Here is an 18,215-nt window from a genome sequence, read left to right on the forward strand (position 1 = left end):
AAATTTTTTTAATGAAAAGTAGTTCTTGAAATTTTTTATAAACATAGCTTCAAAATGTTTTTATCATCTCAAACAAATTTGAGGACATTATTTTTACTTTTTTGCAAAGTAAAATATTAACCAAGAATACAGCAGGGATGATTTTATTGGAAGCCCTAATCCTGAATCTTTTTTTTTTTTTTAATTTTTCTGTTGAAGCTTATGAACTTCCCATCTTCATAGTTTTATCTTGAGGTTTCTGCTGCTCAAGATAAAACAAGTTTTGAAAAACTGGAAAAACAAAAAGTATGTAAATAAATAATATAGGTCAGTTAACTTAAAAATATTTATTGTGAAATTTAATACATGTTAAAAAAGAGTTGTAAAGATATATGGACAGTTCAATGAGTAAATAAAAAGTTAATATCTATGTAACTACCATCAGATATTTGAATTGAAGAATCATTGAAATGTGCTTTTTCAAATTTTATATGACTGTGTGAGTGATGTCTTAATAACTTCTGCAGTTAAGAGGTACAGTACTTTGTGTCTGTTACATGAAATTTGTTAATGCTGTTGTTAAAATCTTCTCTTTCCTTATTGATTTGTGTGTGGGGGGGTGTGTGTGTGTGCACTCACATGTGCTTGCCTGTTACTGATAGTTTACTGTGTGTTAAATCTCCCTGTGTAATTTTGGATTTTGTTTCCTCCTAGTAGTTTTCTGCCAATTTTTGATTTATTTATTTTTAAGTCATATTATTAGAAGCATTTCCAGCTTTCTAATTCTTCCATCTTCCTATGAATTGAACTTTTGTTCCATGAAGAAGTGTCCCTTTTTATCCCTAGTAATACACTTTGTTTTATGTCTAATCTGACTTTTTGAAAACTTTTTGAAATAATTTTAGACTTCCTGAAAAGTTGCAGAAATAGCACAGAGAGTTCCTGTAAACTTTTCAACCTACTTCTAATGTTAACACAATGCATAATCAGTATAATTATCAAAGCCAAGAAATTAATATTGTTACAATGCTCATCACTAAATTACATACTTTATCATTAGTTTTCCTATAACAGTAGTATTCTTTTTTTGTTCCAGGACTCAATCCAGATCCCACACTGTTTTTAGTTGTCATGTTTCCTGTGTCTTATCCAATCTGTGACCTCTTTCTGATTTTGGTTTAACTATATCAGCCTTTTTTTGGCTAATGTGTACTTAGAATTGGATTTTAAAAATCCAGTGGGACATCTTTGTCTTAAAATCGGAGCATTTGGTGGTTGGATCATTTAGTCCATTCATATTTTGTGTTTTTGTGTTTTTTTTTCCCCTGTTATTCTGGAAATTATACATACCTTATAATTATTTTAGTGGCTCTTGTAAAAACTGTAGAATCCTAGAATGCATCCTTTCAGACTTTAATGCATTTCCTTATGTCTATATATGTATCCAACCACATAGTTTTGCTTTGTTTGCTTTTTTTCCCTTAATGTAACAATGGTCCTACTGTATTATTTTATGACTACTACTTTTCATTTATTAAAGAAATAAATGCATAATGGTTATAAACTCTTTCAAGCAACATAAATCTATAAAAGTTGACAGCAAAACATTACCCCAGATTCTATCCCAACAAAAGTAACCTTCATTAAAAACCAGGTGTACAACATTTATGTGTCTGTTCCTAGGAGTGCTCAATTAAAAAAAATAAATAAGTCTAGCCATAGGCACGTGTTTGTGAAATTTCATAGCACCAGGAATTTAAAAAAAAAAATTCTGATGATTTCCAGAGAGAAAACCTAATAAGAAAAAAGAATTGAATATATCAGCGTCCATCTTCTTGATCAGCAGAATGGCTAGTTAACTAACAATATGTAAAGTATGGAAGTTAGAATAAAGATTTTTTTCAGATCTGAAAAGTCCTCAGAAATCCTGCTGTTGAAAAATAAAGAAGTGAAAAAAAGACCTGGGGTGTAGGAAGTAGTAGAATTCAACCCAAGAGAACAGTGAAATGATGTCCCAGAAAGAGGGCTATATAGCAGGCCTAGAGAGCAGATGGTCCAATTTGAGAGAATCCTCAGATAGGAAGTTTCCAGGAGAGAAAGGGGATTTAAGAGATCCTATATCCTCTGGGGCTGGAGTTTTCTCTGTTGGAAGCTTTTTTAATCTATGAATTCAATTTCTTTAGTAGATACAGGCCTATTTTGATTAGTTATTCTTACTGAGTTAGCTTTGGTAGATTTTATCTACCAGGCAATTTGTCGAATTTATAGGTGTTAAATTGTAATATTCCCTTTTAGTCTTTTTAATGTATATGGAATTGTTTTAATAGCCTTCTGATGTTGGCAATGTATGTTGTCTTTATTTTTATCTTGATCAGTCTGACCAAAAGGGTTATCAATTTCATTGTTCTCAGAACCAGCCTCTGGTGTCATTGATTTTTCTGTGTTGATTTTACATTTTCAGTTTTGTTAATTTTTCTCTTTACCATTTTCGCCCTTCCTTTAATTTCATTCTTTAATTTTCCTTTCATCCTTTAATTTTCTCTTAATTCTGCATCTTTTTTAAGGTTGCAAGCTCCAGTATTAATGAGAGGCTGTCATACACATACATATATCCACTCCTTTTTTTTTTTTTAGATTCTTTTCCCATGTAGGCCATTAGAGAGTACTGACTCAAGTTCCTTGTGCTAATAGTTTGTATATGTCAGTTTAGCCCAGTCTCCTTACCCCTTGGTAACTATGTTTGTTTTCTACACCTGTAATTCTTTTTCTGTTTTGTAAATAAATTCATTTGTACCCTTGTTTTCTTGGAGTCCACATATAAGCAATATTATATGATGTTTGTCTTTCTGTGTCTCACTTCACTCAGTATGATGATCTCTAGGTCTGTCTATTTTGCTGCAAATGGCATTATTTTGTTCTTTTTTTAATAGCTGAGTAATATTCCATTGGGACTTTCCTGGTGGCTCAGTGATAAAGAATTTGCCTGCCAGTGCTGGAGATGTGGGTTTGATCTCTGGCTCGGGAAAATTCCCCTGGAGAAGCAAATGGCAACCCACTCCAGTATCCTTCCTGGGAAATCCTGTGGACAGAGGAGATTGCAGGTTGCAGTCCATGGGGTCACAAAAGAGTCAGACACAAATTAGCAACTTAACAACAACAAACAACATTATTCCATTGTATATATGTACCACAGCTTCTTTATCCTTTCCTCTGTTGATGGACACTTAGGTTGCTTCCATGTCCTGGCTATTGTAAGTAGTGCTGCAGTGAATATTGGAGTACATGTATCTTTTCAAATTATGGTTTTCTTCAGCTGTATGCCTAGGAATAGGATTGCTGGGTCATATGGTAGTTCTGTTTTTAGTTTTTTTTAGTCCCTAAAAGAGCTTTTTTTTTTTTTAAAGAATTATAGGGATAAAGTTCTTTTATCCCTAAAGAACATCTATATTGTTCTCCATAGTGGCTGCACCAATTTACATTTCCACCAACATTTGCAAGTGAAGCAACCAACAAGGATTTAATCTCCAAAATATACAGACAATTTGTGCAGCTCAGTATCCAAAAAAATAACCCAATCAAAAATTGGGCAGAAGATCAAAATAGACTTTTCTCCAAAGAAGACATACAGATGGCCAAAAGACACATGAAAAGATGGTCAACATCACTAAGTATTCGAGAAATGCACATCAAGACTACAATGAAGTATTACATCACATCAGTAAGAATGCTGCAGCTGCTGCTAAGTCGCTTCAGTTGTGTCTGACTCTGTGCGACCCCATAGATGGCAGCCCACCAGGCTCCCCCATCCCTGGAATTCTCCAGGCAAGAACACTGGAGTGGGTTGCCATTTCCTTCTCCAATGTGTGAAAGTGAAAAGTGAAAGTGAAGTCGCTCAGTCATGTCCAACTCTTCCAGACCCCATGGACTGCAGCCTACCAGGCCTCTCTGTCCATGGATTTTTCAAGCAAGAGTACTGGAGTGGGGTGCCATTGCCTTCTCCAACCAGTCAGAATGGCCAACATCAAAAGATGTATAAATGCTGGAGAGGGTGCGGTGAGAAGAGAATCCACCTCCCTTTTTTAACATATATGTTTAATACTATAAATTCCCTCTAAACACTGATCTTGGGCTTCCTTTGTGGCTCAGCGGTAAAGAATCTGCCTGCCAATGCAGGAGACACAGGTTCGATCCCTGAGTCAGGAAGATCCCCTGGAGAAGAAAATGGCAACCCACTCTGGTATCCTTGCCTGGGAAATCCCATGGACAGAGGACCCTGGTGGGCTACAGTTCATGGGGTCGCAAAAGAGTTGGAAATGACTGAGCAAATAAACAGCCCTGCTGATGTAGCCACATGCCACCAATTTTGGTATTTTGTGTTTCCATTTTTATATAGTTTGAAATATTTAAAAATTTCCCTTTACTCTTCCTCTTTGAATCATATACTATTTAGAAGTGTTTAGGCATTTTTGAGATACCTTTCTGTTAATGATTTCTGGTTTATTTTGTTGTGATAAGATAGCATTGTATGATTTCAGTTCTCATCAATGTGTTGAGGTCTTTTTTTGTTGTTGTTATGGACCAGAATAGGGTCTTTTATGGTAAATGTGCCATGTGCACTTGGAAAGATTGTGTGTTTTCCTCTTCTGGATAGAGTTGTCTATGAATGTCAAATAGGTTAAGTTGGTTGATAACACTGAGTCCTCTGTATCTTTGCTGATTTTCTGAGTATTTATTGTCATTATCACTCAGTTTTCAGCTATAATCATGGATTTGTCTGTTATTCTTTTCATCAGTTCTCACCTCTTCTATTTTGACATTTTGTCAAAGCCTGAATATATAGTTTATGAAAGGGTGATTTGCAGGATATTTCATTTTGCGTTGGCAAGGTTCAGAACACACTACCCCCCAAATATGATACCTTGGCATATTGAATATTTTAAAGCTGAAGGATTTTGAGAAATGGCAGGAGCAGGAAGGACTCTCAGACCTTCCCTTTCTTCACTAAAGCAGATCATAAGACCCTCATGTGAGAGGGTCCCTTCTGTCTAAATCTGGAGGAAAGGAACGTCCTTATCTTCAGAGATGGAGGATACCAAGAAGAATCTGAACGAACAGGCCTTGCTCAGTTTTTCCCAGTTTACCACCCATTGGCTCATACTCTTTTGTCCTGTGACATTTTTTCCAAGACTCTCAGCTGTTCATCATACCTAGTATAACAATGCTTAGACCTGTTTCTTCACATCTTCATTTCTTTGTAAGGCTCCCCTGTCATGTAAAACTTAAATTAATTACATTTGTCTGCTTTTCTTTTGTTAATCTGTCTCCATCAGCTTAATATTCAGACCCCTGCCAGGTATCCTAAGAGGATCAAGGAAGTTTTTCACCCCAACAGTGCATTTTGTTATTTATGTATTTATTTTAAATAATGTTTTGATTTTAGCAAGTAATGTCTTACTAAGTATGACCTAAGCTCATGTATTGATAATTTATGTTAAGGTATAACGATATAAGTGTTCATCACACAATTAGAAAAAATTTTTGCATTATTATTCTAATTCTCTGATGGAATTTGAATGGTAATTTCTTACAAATATTATTTGTGTTTGGGTGTTGAGATGCTGTTTTGCATTATCTCAATAATAAACATACAACCAGAAATTTTAAAAAGACAATTCATTTTTTTAATGATATATTTTCTGAAGTATGGCAGACTTTAAGCAGCAGGTCTTGAAACTAATTAGTAATTTAATACTTTATTATCTTTGAAATTTAATGTAAATTGAAGCTATTTCCTTAATTTATGTCAAACAGCTTGTTACCAGCATGGGAGCTGCAGATATTGTGTGATGTAGCTTAAGATAACCCAAAGTAGAACATTTTATTCAGTGGCATGAGCTGGCTCAGTGGGCAAGATTATTCTAATTCATTTGGGTAGGTGAACTGAACTTAGAAAGTTCATATACAAAAACTCATTGTCTAAGTTTCTTTGTGATTCTTTACTGGTTCAGAAACTCCACTTAGGATTTCAGTGGCTTAATTTCTATTGCCTTTATTTCTGGCAGAAGATTAATTTTCATTTTAGTTAAAAATCTTCATCCACATCTTTAAAATGCCTATATTTTTGTTTGTTAGCCATCTTAGAATTAAAATCTCTTTTAAAATATTTTGTTACATGATTATTGGCTGGTTGGTTTTGGTAGCTTTGGAAGGTTTTGACCTGCACGTTAAATATATCTTTAAATTAGAGAAATTAATTATTTTCTCCACTGAAGTTTTTCTTCTAAAACATGCTTTAAAATATTAGGGATTACTTTATGAGAAACAAAAGATTGTATTATTTGCCTGTTAGTGGATAGAATTTTAGACTGCTCTTTAACATCGCCACATTTCATTTTAATGAGACTTTTAAGTTGCCAAAACGTTGTTTCTTCTAGTAATATCCCTAACAGGAGATTATGATACTGCCATCCAATGGAATTAAACAGCCGTTGAAGTAGTTTGAAGAAAAATACTTATGATATAATTTGTGAAAAACAAGTATTTGTAGACTTTGGCTGCACATATATGAATATGTAAATCAAAAGTGACAAAACACAGTTTTAATTTTATATTTTGTTGTTAAATGTAAGGGATTCTCTCTTTTTTCCTTCTTCCTATTTTTGTGTATTATGGAATTTTTATAGAATGTGGGCATTTGGGCAGTGCTAGAATTTCTATCTCTTATTTTTTTTTTTCTATCAGTGATTTTTACCAAATCAAGAATCCAGCATCTTTTACCATTACTGTTGGATTCACCCTGACTTCTAAAGATTATTGTGGATTGTAGCCAGTGTATTTGTTTTAAGAATATAATAATTTTTAATCCTTTTGAAATCTTGCAAATGAGCTGTCAAATTTTTTTAAAGTAAGTGATTATTTGGAAAACTGTTTCCTGTTTTTGAGAAGTAATCTTCTAAGATCATCTGTGTATATCACCTTCCCTTCTCTAGCTTTTGTCTATACTTTTTTTTAAAGCTAATTTTTGTGTGTTGTCCATGTTGCTTTATTTTTTAATGTTTTTGGCCCTGCCACATGACTTGTGGGATTTTAGTTCCCCTACTGGGAATTGAACCCAGGCCCTGGACAATGAGAGTGCAGAGTCCTAACCACTGTGCCGCCAGGGAATTTCCTGGACTTTTGTTTTTATTTTGTCCATGTTGTATCTTCCCTACTGAACTTAGACTGTTTTCAGTTTCTCCATGTGCAAGAAACTGCCAGATGTTTTGAGAGTTGGCAAGGCTTTGACTGCTCCAGGCCCCTCACTTGAGACCTTGTGGAGGCCCTTTGCTTGCTGAGAATGTAACTGCTGTGCCGATGCCACTTTGCTCTCTGTCATTCCCTTCTCTTCCTGCACAGATGTTGAGTATTATGCAGGTCTTATAGTCATTGGTGTTGTATTTTTGTGTTTACCTAGTTTTGAGGTTGGTATTTTGTCTCTCTCTCTTTTTTTTTCTGGGTTTGTTTTTGCTCTCCTGGTCTCTCTGTTTCTGTGGAAATATTTGAAGAGATTCAAAAATTATGTAGCTTCTATCATGGTCTTCCCAGAATGTTCTTGGTTTTTTCACAAAGTTAAATTTATTCAGTTTAAAAGGTTGTCTGTTTTGAAGATATATTCCATTAAGATGTTCTTCTTTTTTTTTTTTTTCATTTATTTTTATTAGTTGAAGGCTAATTACTTTACAATATTGTAGTGGTTTTTGTCATACATTGACATGAATCAGCATTGGATTTACAAGTATTCCCCATCCTGATCCCCCCGCCCCCCCCCCCACCTCCCAGATGTTCTTCATTTTATAAAATACAAGTCTAGAAGCAATTTTTGTTTTGGAAACTTGACTGGCCTGTGAAATCGAATGTTTTAGTGACCACTTAATTTCTCAATTCCCTGAAACAGAAAAAATAAGTAACTTCTCAAAGGCTATAGCATTAATGAGTGACAACATCAGTGTCTAAACATTCATTTTATGATCCCATAATAATCAGCCCTAAATTAGTTGCAAGAAGTGACTGCATGAAAGTGAACACTGTTTAGAAGGTGTTTTATCCTTTAGCTGATATGTGGTTGTACTGAGTTAGGATTCTCTCCTGAATGGTATGAGAAACAGCCTGTCTAGGGAGAGTGGAGATACGCTTTTTGGGAGACTCCTGATAATCAAGAACTCAGTTTCCAGTTGACTCATGACTGTGATCCCTCTTTTATTTTAAATTTGTCCTGTAAGAGAAGCTGAAAATGTCTCTAAACACATAGGTGGTATGAGAGCTAGAAGACTAACAAGACATGTGTATTTAGTTTCTACTGCTGCTGCAACAGCTGTAACAAATCAGCGCAAATCTAGTGGCTTAAAACAACACACATTTATTATCTTACAGTTCTGGAAGTTAGAAATCTGACAGGATCCCCACTGCCCTAAAAAGATGTTACTAGGACTGCATTCCTTTGTAGACTCTCCAAGGGAGGTTCTCTTTTCCTCTGTTCCTGCTTTAGAGGGAGTCCTGCTTTTTAACAACTAAAATGGTGCATTTCCCCAACGAGATGATCAGAGTTAACATTTTATAGTCTATTCATGTATTTGGTCTTTTGAACTTATTTAGTGTAATTTATTTCATTTAACCAATAAACAGTCACTGTATTATCTCTCCTCATATCTGGGGGTTGAAAATGGTGATGGAGCTGAACAGGTATATCCATGATCTAAAAATATGAAATGTGTGTGAGAGGGAGAGAGAGAGGGTTTATTGTATGTGTGTGTGTATTTTCAGAAGAGGGTACTGGATGAGCTTGCAGTGAAAGAGTTTTAGGTATATTCACTGCTGACATTTGTTGGTACTGCACCAAGAAACTCCTCGGTGAGAATTGAAGGAGGGAGGGTGGCAGTCTCTTAAGTTGTTTATTAGGATAAGAGAGCTCTGTTGCACTTTGTTGTTGTTTAGTTTTGTCTGACTCTTTGAGACTCCATGAACTTCAGCGCGCCAGGCTCACTTGTCCTTCACTGTCTCCCAGAGTTTGCTCAAATTCATATCCATTGAGTCAGTGATGCTATCTAGTCATTTCACCCTCTGCCTCCCCCTTCTCCATTTGCTTTCAGTCTTTCCCAGCATCAGGGTCTTTTCCAGTGAGTCGGCTCTTCGCATCAGGTGGCCAAAGTATTGGAGCGTCAGCTTTAGCATCTGTCCTTCCAGTGAATAATCAGGGTTGATTTCCTTTAGGATGGACTGGCTTGATATCCTTGCAGTCGAAGGGACTAACAACCCTCAAATTGTGACTTAATACAACACAAGTTTATTTCTTGCCCATACAGAGTTTGGCTTAGAGATCGAGGTTCCTTCTGTATTATGATGCCACCATCTCAATGTGGTTTTTAAGGTTTTTGCAGGAGGGGAAGAGAAGGCTAGAGTATCTCTTCTGCCTACACTGCTTTGGCTACAACTCAGTTAAATGACCCAAATGTAAAGAAGTTTAGGAAATGCAGTTACCTTGTACATTCGGGAACAGGGAGTGCTGTGGTTTATAATCCACCCAGTCTGGCGTTTAGGTGGGGAGAAGGTAGAAAAGTAAATAATGTTTAGATCTTGTTATGAACTGAATGTATATGTGTCCCCCAAATGCATGTGTTGAAACTTTACTCTGAAACGTGATGGTGTGCCAGGTGAGTACTTTGGGAGGTAATTAGGATTTAGTAACGTCTCAGGGGCAGTGTCCTCGTGAATGGGATTAGTTCCCTTATAAGAATCACTTGACAATTGCTTCCCTACTCTGCTCTCTACCTTGTGAGTACAGTGAGAAGTTGGTAATCTGCAGCCCAAAAGAGGACTTTCACCAGAACTCAACCACTCTGGCTGACACCCTTATCTCAGACTTCTTGCCTCTGGAACTGTGGGAAGTAAATTTCTGTTGTTTGTGAGCCATCCAGTCTGTAGTATTTTTGTTGGAGCAGCCCAAATGGACTAAGATAAATCTCTTTTCGTGACCCAGTGGAATTTCTGTGCTGCCTTATTACTCCATGGCACTTGCAACTTGGGTTATTGCTGTTGATTTCTGTGTTGGTGAAACAGACAAGAATTGTTCTAACGCAGCATGGGGTGGTTGTCGTTCTTTAGTTGCCAAGTAATGTCCGACTCTTTTGCAGCCCCGTGGACTGTAACCCGCCAGACTCCTCTGTCCTTGGATTTCCCAGGCAAGAATTCTGGAGTGGGTTGCCATTTTCTTCTCCAGGGGATCTTCCTTACCCAGGGATCGAATCTGCTTCTCCTGCATTGCAAGCAGATTGTTTACTGCTCAGCCACCGGGAAAGTCCATGGGGGAGGTTAGAGCTATGTAAATTTTTCTCTCATCTATTCTTTCTGCATGATCAGTGTCCTTTTGTTCACCCAAGGCTATAGTCCTTTCCTAGCCCTCTGTCAAAGAAGCTGACATGTATTTCTTGAAGGTTTTGGTTGGTTCCTCAGGTACCTGATTCCCTCTTTTCTAGTTTGTCTAGGCTGATTTGGGGAAGAGAGCCAGCAATCTTTATAGTTTGCTGTCTTGACCCTTTCTAGTTTTTGAATAACTGGAAGCCTTCCTAATTCTGAATAAAACATCCTTGGGAAAAAACTCCAACGTCGTCTTAACTGATAAGGAAACAGTTTCATTTTTTTGTTCCTAATAAATAGAATTAACAATTTATTCCTTGGACCTAAGTAAAAGGATAATTTTAATAAGCTAGTAACTTTTCCTACGGAAAAGTTTATCAGATGATAATGACCTGACCAAGGATAGCAGGAAAGTTTGTATTAGGTTATTTGTGGAATATGATTCTTGTTTTAGCAAGTGGATTCTTTCTTTCAGCTGTTGATACTATCCTTACCCACCCCCTCAGGTCAGGTTGGAGGTCTGAAATAGTCATTGTAAAGCCAGTTTATCAAAGCAATTACATTGCTTCAAATTTTTAGCCTCTCATGGCATCCAAAAGGAAGAAAAAATTAAAGCAATTTGATTTGGTAAAATATCACCCTGACCAATAAAGAAAAGTTATACAGTTGATAGTGTTGTTAAATGAATTAACATCACAGAGTAATAGACTAAACAGTTTTAATTAAACAAACAGTTCTAATTAAATCAACAACATAAAGAGAAATACAGTTAAATTCTGTATTGAGTTTGTGTGGAGGTGTGGAAATGAGTATTATATCTGTTAGTACTGCATTTGTATACCTCTTCATGCCTGGTACCTGATTTTAGTTGGCTTTTATATTAAGTTAAATTTAAATACATTGCATCATGATTCAAATATAACTGAGTTTGATTTGAGTTTAGTTACATTAATGATTAGAATGTTTTTATAGTTTGAAAATGTGTGTATTTAAAGTAGTTTAATAACTTTAATAAGAAATTTTCATAGTTCTTTAAAATTGCTATAACGCTTAAATTTTGCATCAAACTTTTAAAACGTTTCAAATTTTTTAAAATTATGTTATTTAATAGTGTGAAGTGAAAGTTGCTCAGTTGTGTCTGACTCTTTGCGACCCCATGGTCTATATAGTCCATGGAATTCTCCAGTCCACATTATTGGAGTGGGTAGCCTTTCCCTTCTCCAGAGGATCTTCCCAACCCAGGGATCGAACCCAGGTCTCCCGCCTTGCAGGTGGATTTTTTACTAGCTGAGTCACAAGGGAAACCCATTTAATAGTGGAGAAAGGTCAAAAAAGTATTTAGAAACCTTACTGGTGTTTTGCCCATATCTCTCTAGCTGTTATTTGACCATAGGAACTTGGAAGAGCATTTTACATTAGTATTTGCTTGCAGAATATTACTCCGTAATTGTATGTTTCGGTTATGACTCTTGTGTGTTTTTTTCTCTTTAAAGGAACAGGGATTTCTAAGTTTTTCCTTTGCAAAATCAGTTGTCACTTTTCTTTCTTCCTATAGAAAACTTCATTAGAAGATGTTGAGAAAATCTCAAATATTCATAAATATCACTGATCAAATGCAAAAATGTTGGTTAGAATATTGATTAGGAAAAAGTTTATAATTACTTGTTATGAGTGGAGAAGTGAAGAAGTGAAGTCGCTCAGTCGTGTCCAACTCTTTGCGACCCCATGGACTGCAGCCTACCAGGCTCCTCCGTCCATGGGATTCTCCAGGCAAGAGTACTGGAGTGGGGTGCCATTTCCTTCTCCAGGGGATCTTCCCGACCCAGGGATCGAACCCAGGTCTCCTGCATTGCAGGCAGACGCTTTACTGCTTTACATAGGCTTTACTGGCTTTACATAGGCCACCAGGGAAGCCTATGAGTAAAAAGTTGGCCTTTTTAAAAGCCAGTTTTGGTAGACTTATTGTGAAATCAGGACTGACACGTGGGCTCTGGAAGCATTTGTCTACTTTCCCACTAGATGGTGCTGTTTGCTTGTTATTTCTCTACAGCGAACAAGGCCAGTTATCCGACCAGGTAAATACTAGGGTTAAACTTTAGTAGCCTGTGTATTAATAGAAATAAATAGTTGGTCCATTTGTTGTATAACTAAGGACAAAATATGTTTATTTGTTGTATATAAAATGTTATTTACCAGTCATCTGAGGGGAATGTGTAATTTTGATTTTTTTTGATAGTATTGCTATTTTTTTGTTAGTCTGTCCTTACGTTTTGTCAGCATCTTAATGGTCAAAAATATTTTAAAAGTTCAGTATACAGTTGAAATGATCTTAAATGATTTCCCCTTGATGATTTTCCAGAATAAAGTTCTGCGTTTCCTTTGGTATAAACATACTAACTGATTGATGCCTGTGGTATGCTTAATGCATGGGCTAGTATTGATCTCTTGTTGATGTTTTTGCTCCTGCTAGTTTAGTTGATTTATTTACATACCAAGAATGATTGTATTTGTCCCCAAGCCTGTTTATACTAGTTGTATCTCTGTCATATTATTTAAATGAAATCTAGGTAACCTAATGGAAATATCTTAAAGTGTTCTTCCTGAGAAAACCACGTTAATGTTTAGCACCACTCAAGTTAGGTGAGTTGCTAAAAAAATATTACTATCAAAATAGGTGTGAGGAAGCTATGGGAAAAACTTAGATTATGTACTTATTTATGAGACAGAAGAATGCTTAGAATTCTGTAAATTCTGTACTAAAGGTGCTTTTATTTAACAGAGTGATTACAAATGTAGAAGTTTCACATTTTGATGCTTACAAATGAGAGATAACTCTCCACAGAGTTTTTACTTGAAGATGTTGAATGTCCTGGATGAAAATTATTTAAAGCCTTTACCTACGTGCTTAGTAATTTTAAAGTTTGTTTATCTCTTAATATTACTCTCTTGCTATAGTTTATATGGTTGATTTAGCTGATTATTATTTAGGTACATCTACATAGGAAGTATTAAAAAACAAAATGTGTTTGGATAGGAGAAAATTAATACTTATCAAAGGCTTCAGAAAGATAGTTTAGCAAATAACATAGCCTTTGCAGTCTTGCTGTTGAGTGAATGTATAGATCCTTTTCTTTTTTTCTTTTTTTTTTTTTCCAGTCCTTTTCTTTTTATAATTGTAGATTTTATGATTTTTTTTGCTGAATTGTTTTTCAGCCAAAAGTTTGAATTTTGGTCCCTAAGTTCTCTGGCCTCTTCATATTTAACTAAGAAGGGGTTGTTTTCCTCCAGGTATACAAGAGAGGCAGTTTTGATTCAGTGGTGAGTCAGTTTGCCTATAATATGGTTTTTCTTCCCCACTATAATCCTCTGAGAGCAATTTCATTACTGAGAAATGGTGGATTCTTTTTTCTTCTTGTTTTGGAAAGAACACTGTTCTAGGAGTCAGAAGATCTAGGTTTTAGTCCTAGAATTTAGGGCCTAGAACAATAAATATTTGCTCAATACAGAAAATAAATGAGTAGCGTGTTCCATATAAGTTGTGAGATTATAACCTGGTCAATTAACCTCTCTTAGAACCTTATCTATAAAATGTGATTTTATTAACTCAACATGGCATTTCTTCAGTGTCATGAGTCAGGCAAAAATGAGAAATATAAGCCTCCTTTCAATCAAATTGCTTAATTGGGAGGATCACATAAGTAAATAATATGTACTTTAACAAGTTGACAGGTGCTCTGATGAAGTTATGTATGGATATAACTGGGAAGAGACAAGGAGATCGCCCTTTTAAACCCGTAGGTACTGTTTGAACATTTACTTTGTGAGTGTAGGGAAAACTGATTTTTTTTTTCTTGAAGCTATTATATGGAAACAGTGAAAGCATTAATTTTCACTCATTGAAGAAAACATTTCTGAAAAAGATTTTGTAAAATATTTTTCAGTTTACTGTAGTTCTTTTCACTTCGGAACCAACAGTTTGCTTCTTGGGAAGTATATTTATGAGTTTAAAAATTGGGTAACATAAGTCACCAGAAAAGTGCTGTTTGAATTTTTAACTCAGTTTAACTACATGTGTAGGAGGTATTGTCAAGGAATGTTATAAAGCTTCCAGTTAAGAATGACATACAGAAACCCTAGTTTACTGACATTATACTTCTAATTCATTCCAATGAGGTTTTAGTGGCCCTCATAGTCATTCACTCTGCTCTTATATCCTAACTGGCTTTTAGTTTGAACAGATTGACACTTTATAATTTTAAGTTTTCCAATCCATGACCATAGATCTGTATCTCTCAATAAAGTTATATTATTTTCTCCCTGGGGGTTTTGCATTGTTGTAATGGCAAGAACCTCAGGTATAGATGTTGAAAGAAGCATGAATAGCCAGGATTCTTGATTTGTTCCAGTAGCACAGGAACAATTTTTAATGTTTCACCATTCTTAGAGGATTTTTTTCTTGATTGTTGTTTTAAGACATCTGATATCAGGTTATTATATTTTTAGAATGCAAAGAGTTATTTTAAGAAATGCTTGTTGAATATTACCAGATGCTTCATCTCTATCTATAGATGTTTATCTGTCCTTTGATGTTAGTAATGAATGCATTAATTTCTTTTTAAATATTGAGTAAATCTATATTGAGATAAACAATATAGTCACAGTACATTATTGCTTTTCCTATATTGTTGGTTTCTACTTGTTAATATTTTGTTTATCATTTTTACATCTGTGTTCATTAATGAGGTTTCCCTTTTTCTTAGGGCTTCCCTGGTAGCTCAGTTGGTAAAGAATCTGCCTGCAGTGCAGGAGACCCAGGTTCTATCCCTGAGTCGGGAAGATCCCCTGGAGAAGGAAATGGCAACCCACTCCGGTATTCTGCTTTCAAAATCCTATGGACAGAGAAGCCTGGCGGGCTACAGTCCATGGGGTCGCAGGAGTCTTCTTATACTTTCCTATGTGAGTTTGTTATCAAGATTCTGCTGCCCTTGTAAGATTTTGCTATCTTTTTACTCACTGAAAATTTTAAAGTAAGATTGGAATAATTCCAAAGAAGATTGGAATAATAATTTCTGAAATAAGTTACTTCCCAGGCATGTTTTTCACTCCTGATTAATTTCTTTGAATTGATAGGATTAGTCATGTTTTTTATTCTACTAAATCAATTTTGGAGTTTATGTTTTTCTGGGAATTTGCTGCATCTCAATTTTCAAATGTATTGCCATAGAAATGTCAATAATATTCTATTCTTTTTTTTGAAGTATATTTGATTTATAGTGTTGTATTATACAAATAATATACAATTTATATTATTATTCCTGAATTGTCTATTTGTATATTTTGTCTTTTCTTCTTGATCAGTTTGACCAGATTTGTCAGTTTTTAATTCTCTTCAAAGAGCCAACTTTTGACTTTGTTAATTCTCTCAGTCATATGTTTTATTTCCTATTTAATTTCTTCTCTTAATTTTTTTCCTTGTAGTATCTTTGAGCTTATTTTGCTTTAGTTCTAATCGTTTTTTCTAGAGTCTTAGCTCAAACACTTTAGCGTTCAGTCTCCTTTCCTAATATATGGGTTTTATGATATGAAGTTGCCTCCAAGTGGTACTTAAGTTGTATCTCACAGTTTCATTTTGTGAAATTTGTTACTGTAGAGTTCAAAATATTTTCTAAATGTAATCATGATATTTTCACTGACTTCTTACTTTCTAAACATAGGAACTGTATTAATTTCTGAATATATAAGAATTTAAAATTTTAAACATATGAGAATTTTCTTTTTGTTATCTGTTTCTAACCTTTTGAGTTTTCTAATTCTATTGAGTTTTAATTCTTTGAAATTTGATTCTACTTGCTCCCAGAATCTGGTTAATATTGTATATACTTAGCAAGAGTGTATATTCTGGATGTTGGGTAGAGCATTAATTTATTAATTTATTCAGATTTGTTAGGCCAGATTTGTTAATGACATTGTGTAAATCTGTATTCTTACTGAGTTTGTGGTGTTCCATCATTGTGGATTTATCCATTTTCTCTTCAAAGTTCTGTTGGTTTCTACATACATATGTGTATATGATGTTGTTAGGTTTGTACGCTCTTAGAATTTTTGAATTTTCTTTGCAAATTGAAACTTATTATGAAGGGACATTCTTTCTGCGTAAAATCTATTTTGCCTCATATTATAGTAATTTAAGATCGTTTGCTTAATATTTAGATGGTATATCTTTTTTGCATCATTTTGTTGTTATTCTGATCCTTTTCATTTTGGGTGAGTCAGCATATAGACAGATTACAAAAAATCAAGTCTGGCAATTTCTTTTTAACTTTACATTTAAAAGTGTTATATAAAAGACCTCTTTCTCATTTGGTGTATGTTCCTATGAATTGCTTTTATTGTGGTTAAGTGTAGGGAATTCCCTGGCAGTTCAGTGGTTAAGACTCAGTGCTTTCACTGCCAAGGTCCCAGGTTTAATCCCTACTCAGGTAACTAAGATCCCACAAGACTGGGGACCGAAAAAATGTTGGGGCCAAAAAAAATGTGTGCTAAACATAAAAGTGTGTTTAACGTAAAATGTTAACCCTTTTTATGTGGCCAGTTATAGTAGTATGAACTGCTTTCACAGTATGCACCATTACCAGTCAAGGCAAGAATACTGAAGTGGTTTGCCAGTCCCTTCTCCAGTGGACCATGACCCTGATGCCGGGCAAGATTGAGGGCAGGAGGAGAAGAGGTCAACAGAGGATGAGATGGTTAGATGGCATCATCGATTCAATGGATATGAGTGAGTTTGAGCAAACTCTAGAAGATAGGGAAGGACAGGGAAGCCTGGTGTGTTGCAGTCCACGGGGTTGCAAAGAGTCAGACACGACTTAGTGACTAAACAACAGCAGCAACCATTACCACTGTCTGTCTCTGTGGCTTTTCCCTTGTTCCAAACACAACCTTTATACTCATTAAACAGTAACTCTTAGTCTTCCCTCTCCCAGCCACTGGTTATTACTGTTCTTTCTCTATGAATCTGAATATTCTAGGTATCTTATATAAGTAGAACCATGTGGTATTTGTCCTTTTGTATTTGGCTTGTTTTATTTAGTATAATATTTTCAAGATTCAAGCATGTTGTGGCATGTATCAGTATTTCATTCCTTTTTAAGACAATAATATTCTCTTATATCAATGTTATAGTCCAGGAGTTTTTATCACATTGTATATTACATTTAAATCTATGATCTGTTTAGAGTTAACTTTTGTGAAAGATATGCAGTCTAGATTGATTTTTTGCATGTGGATGTCCAGTTGGTCAGGTTGAAAAGATTATTCTTTCTCCATTGAATTGCCTTTACTCATTTGTCAAAGATCAGTTGACTCTGTGTAGGTCCACGTCTGTTTCTATTGACCTGTTTGTCTATTCTTTCACTAATACCACACTGTCTTGATTGCAATAGCTTTATATTGAGTCTTGAAATTGTATAGTGTTAATCCTCTGACTTTGTTCATCTTCAATATTGGGTTCGCTCTTCTGTATCATTTGTCTCTTTCAATTTTAGAATTAGTTTGTTAGTATCAGCAACAAAACTTGCTTGGGTTTTGATTGAAATCACATTGAATTTATAGATCAGGTTTGAAGGAGCCGATATCTTGAAAATATTGAGTCTTCTTTCCCGTATGCATGTAATATCTCTCCATTTATTTAACTTTTTGATTTTTTTTTAAGCATGCTTTTGTAGTTTTCCTCTTGTATATCTTGTCTATGTTTTATTTGATGTATGCCTAATTTCAAATATAATTGTTCATTGCTGGTGTATTTTTGTTTTATGTTTCTTCTAAGCATTTTATAGATTTACTGCCTT

General features: G+C 35.0%; 1 protein-coding gene across 4 annotated transcripts in view; it reads left to right on the forward strand.

Annotated features, from left to right (window-relative positions):
* Positions 1-18,215, forward strand: part of MIPOL1 (mirror-image polydactyly 1) — a 283,902-nt gene that overhangs the window by 9,981 nt on the left and 255,706 nt on the right. Inside the window, exon 1 of one of the 4 annotated variants that reach the window (XM_065906168.1) lies at positions 15,217-15,324. The exons of 2 other annotated variants lie outside the window; for them this stretch is intronic. In XM_065906168.1, the coding sequence (XP_065762240.1) occupies positions 15,223-15,324 (102 nt within the window). In that variant the 5' untranslated portion in view covers positions 15,217-15,222. Of the gene's footprint in view, positions 1-15,216; positions 15,325-18,215 lie in introns of those variants that run through there. One more of the 4 variants, XM_065906166.1, reaches the window with a different exon arrangement.

This window comes from Muntiacus reevesi, chromosome 15, assembly GCF_963930625.1.
Source record: "Muntiacus reevesi chromosome 15, mMunRee1.1, whole genome shotgun sequence".
Taxonomy (NCBI): Eukaryota; Metazoa; Chordata; class Mammalia; order Artiodactyla; family Cervidae; genus Muntiacus; species Muntiacus reevesi.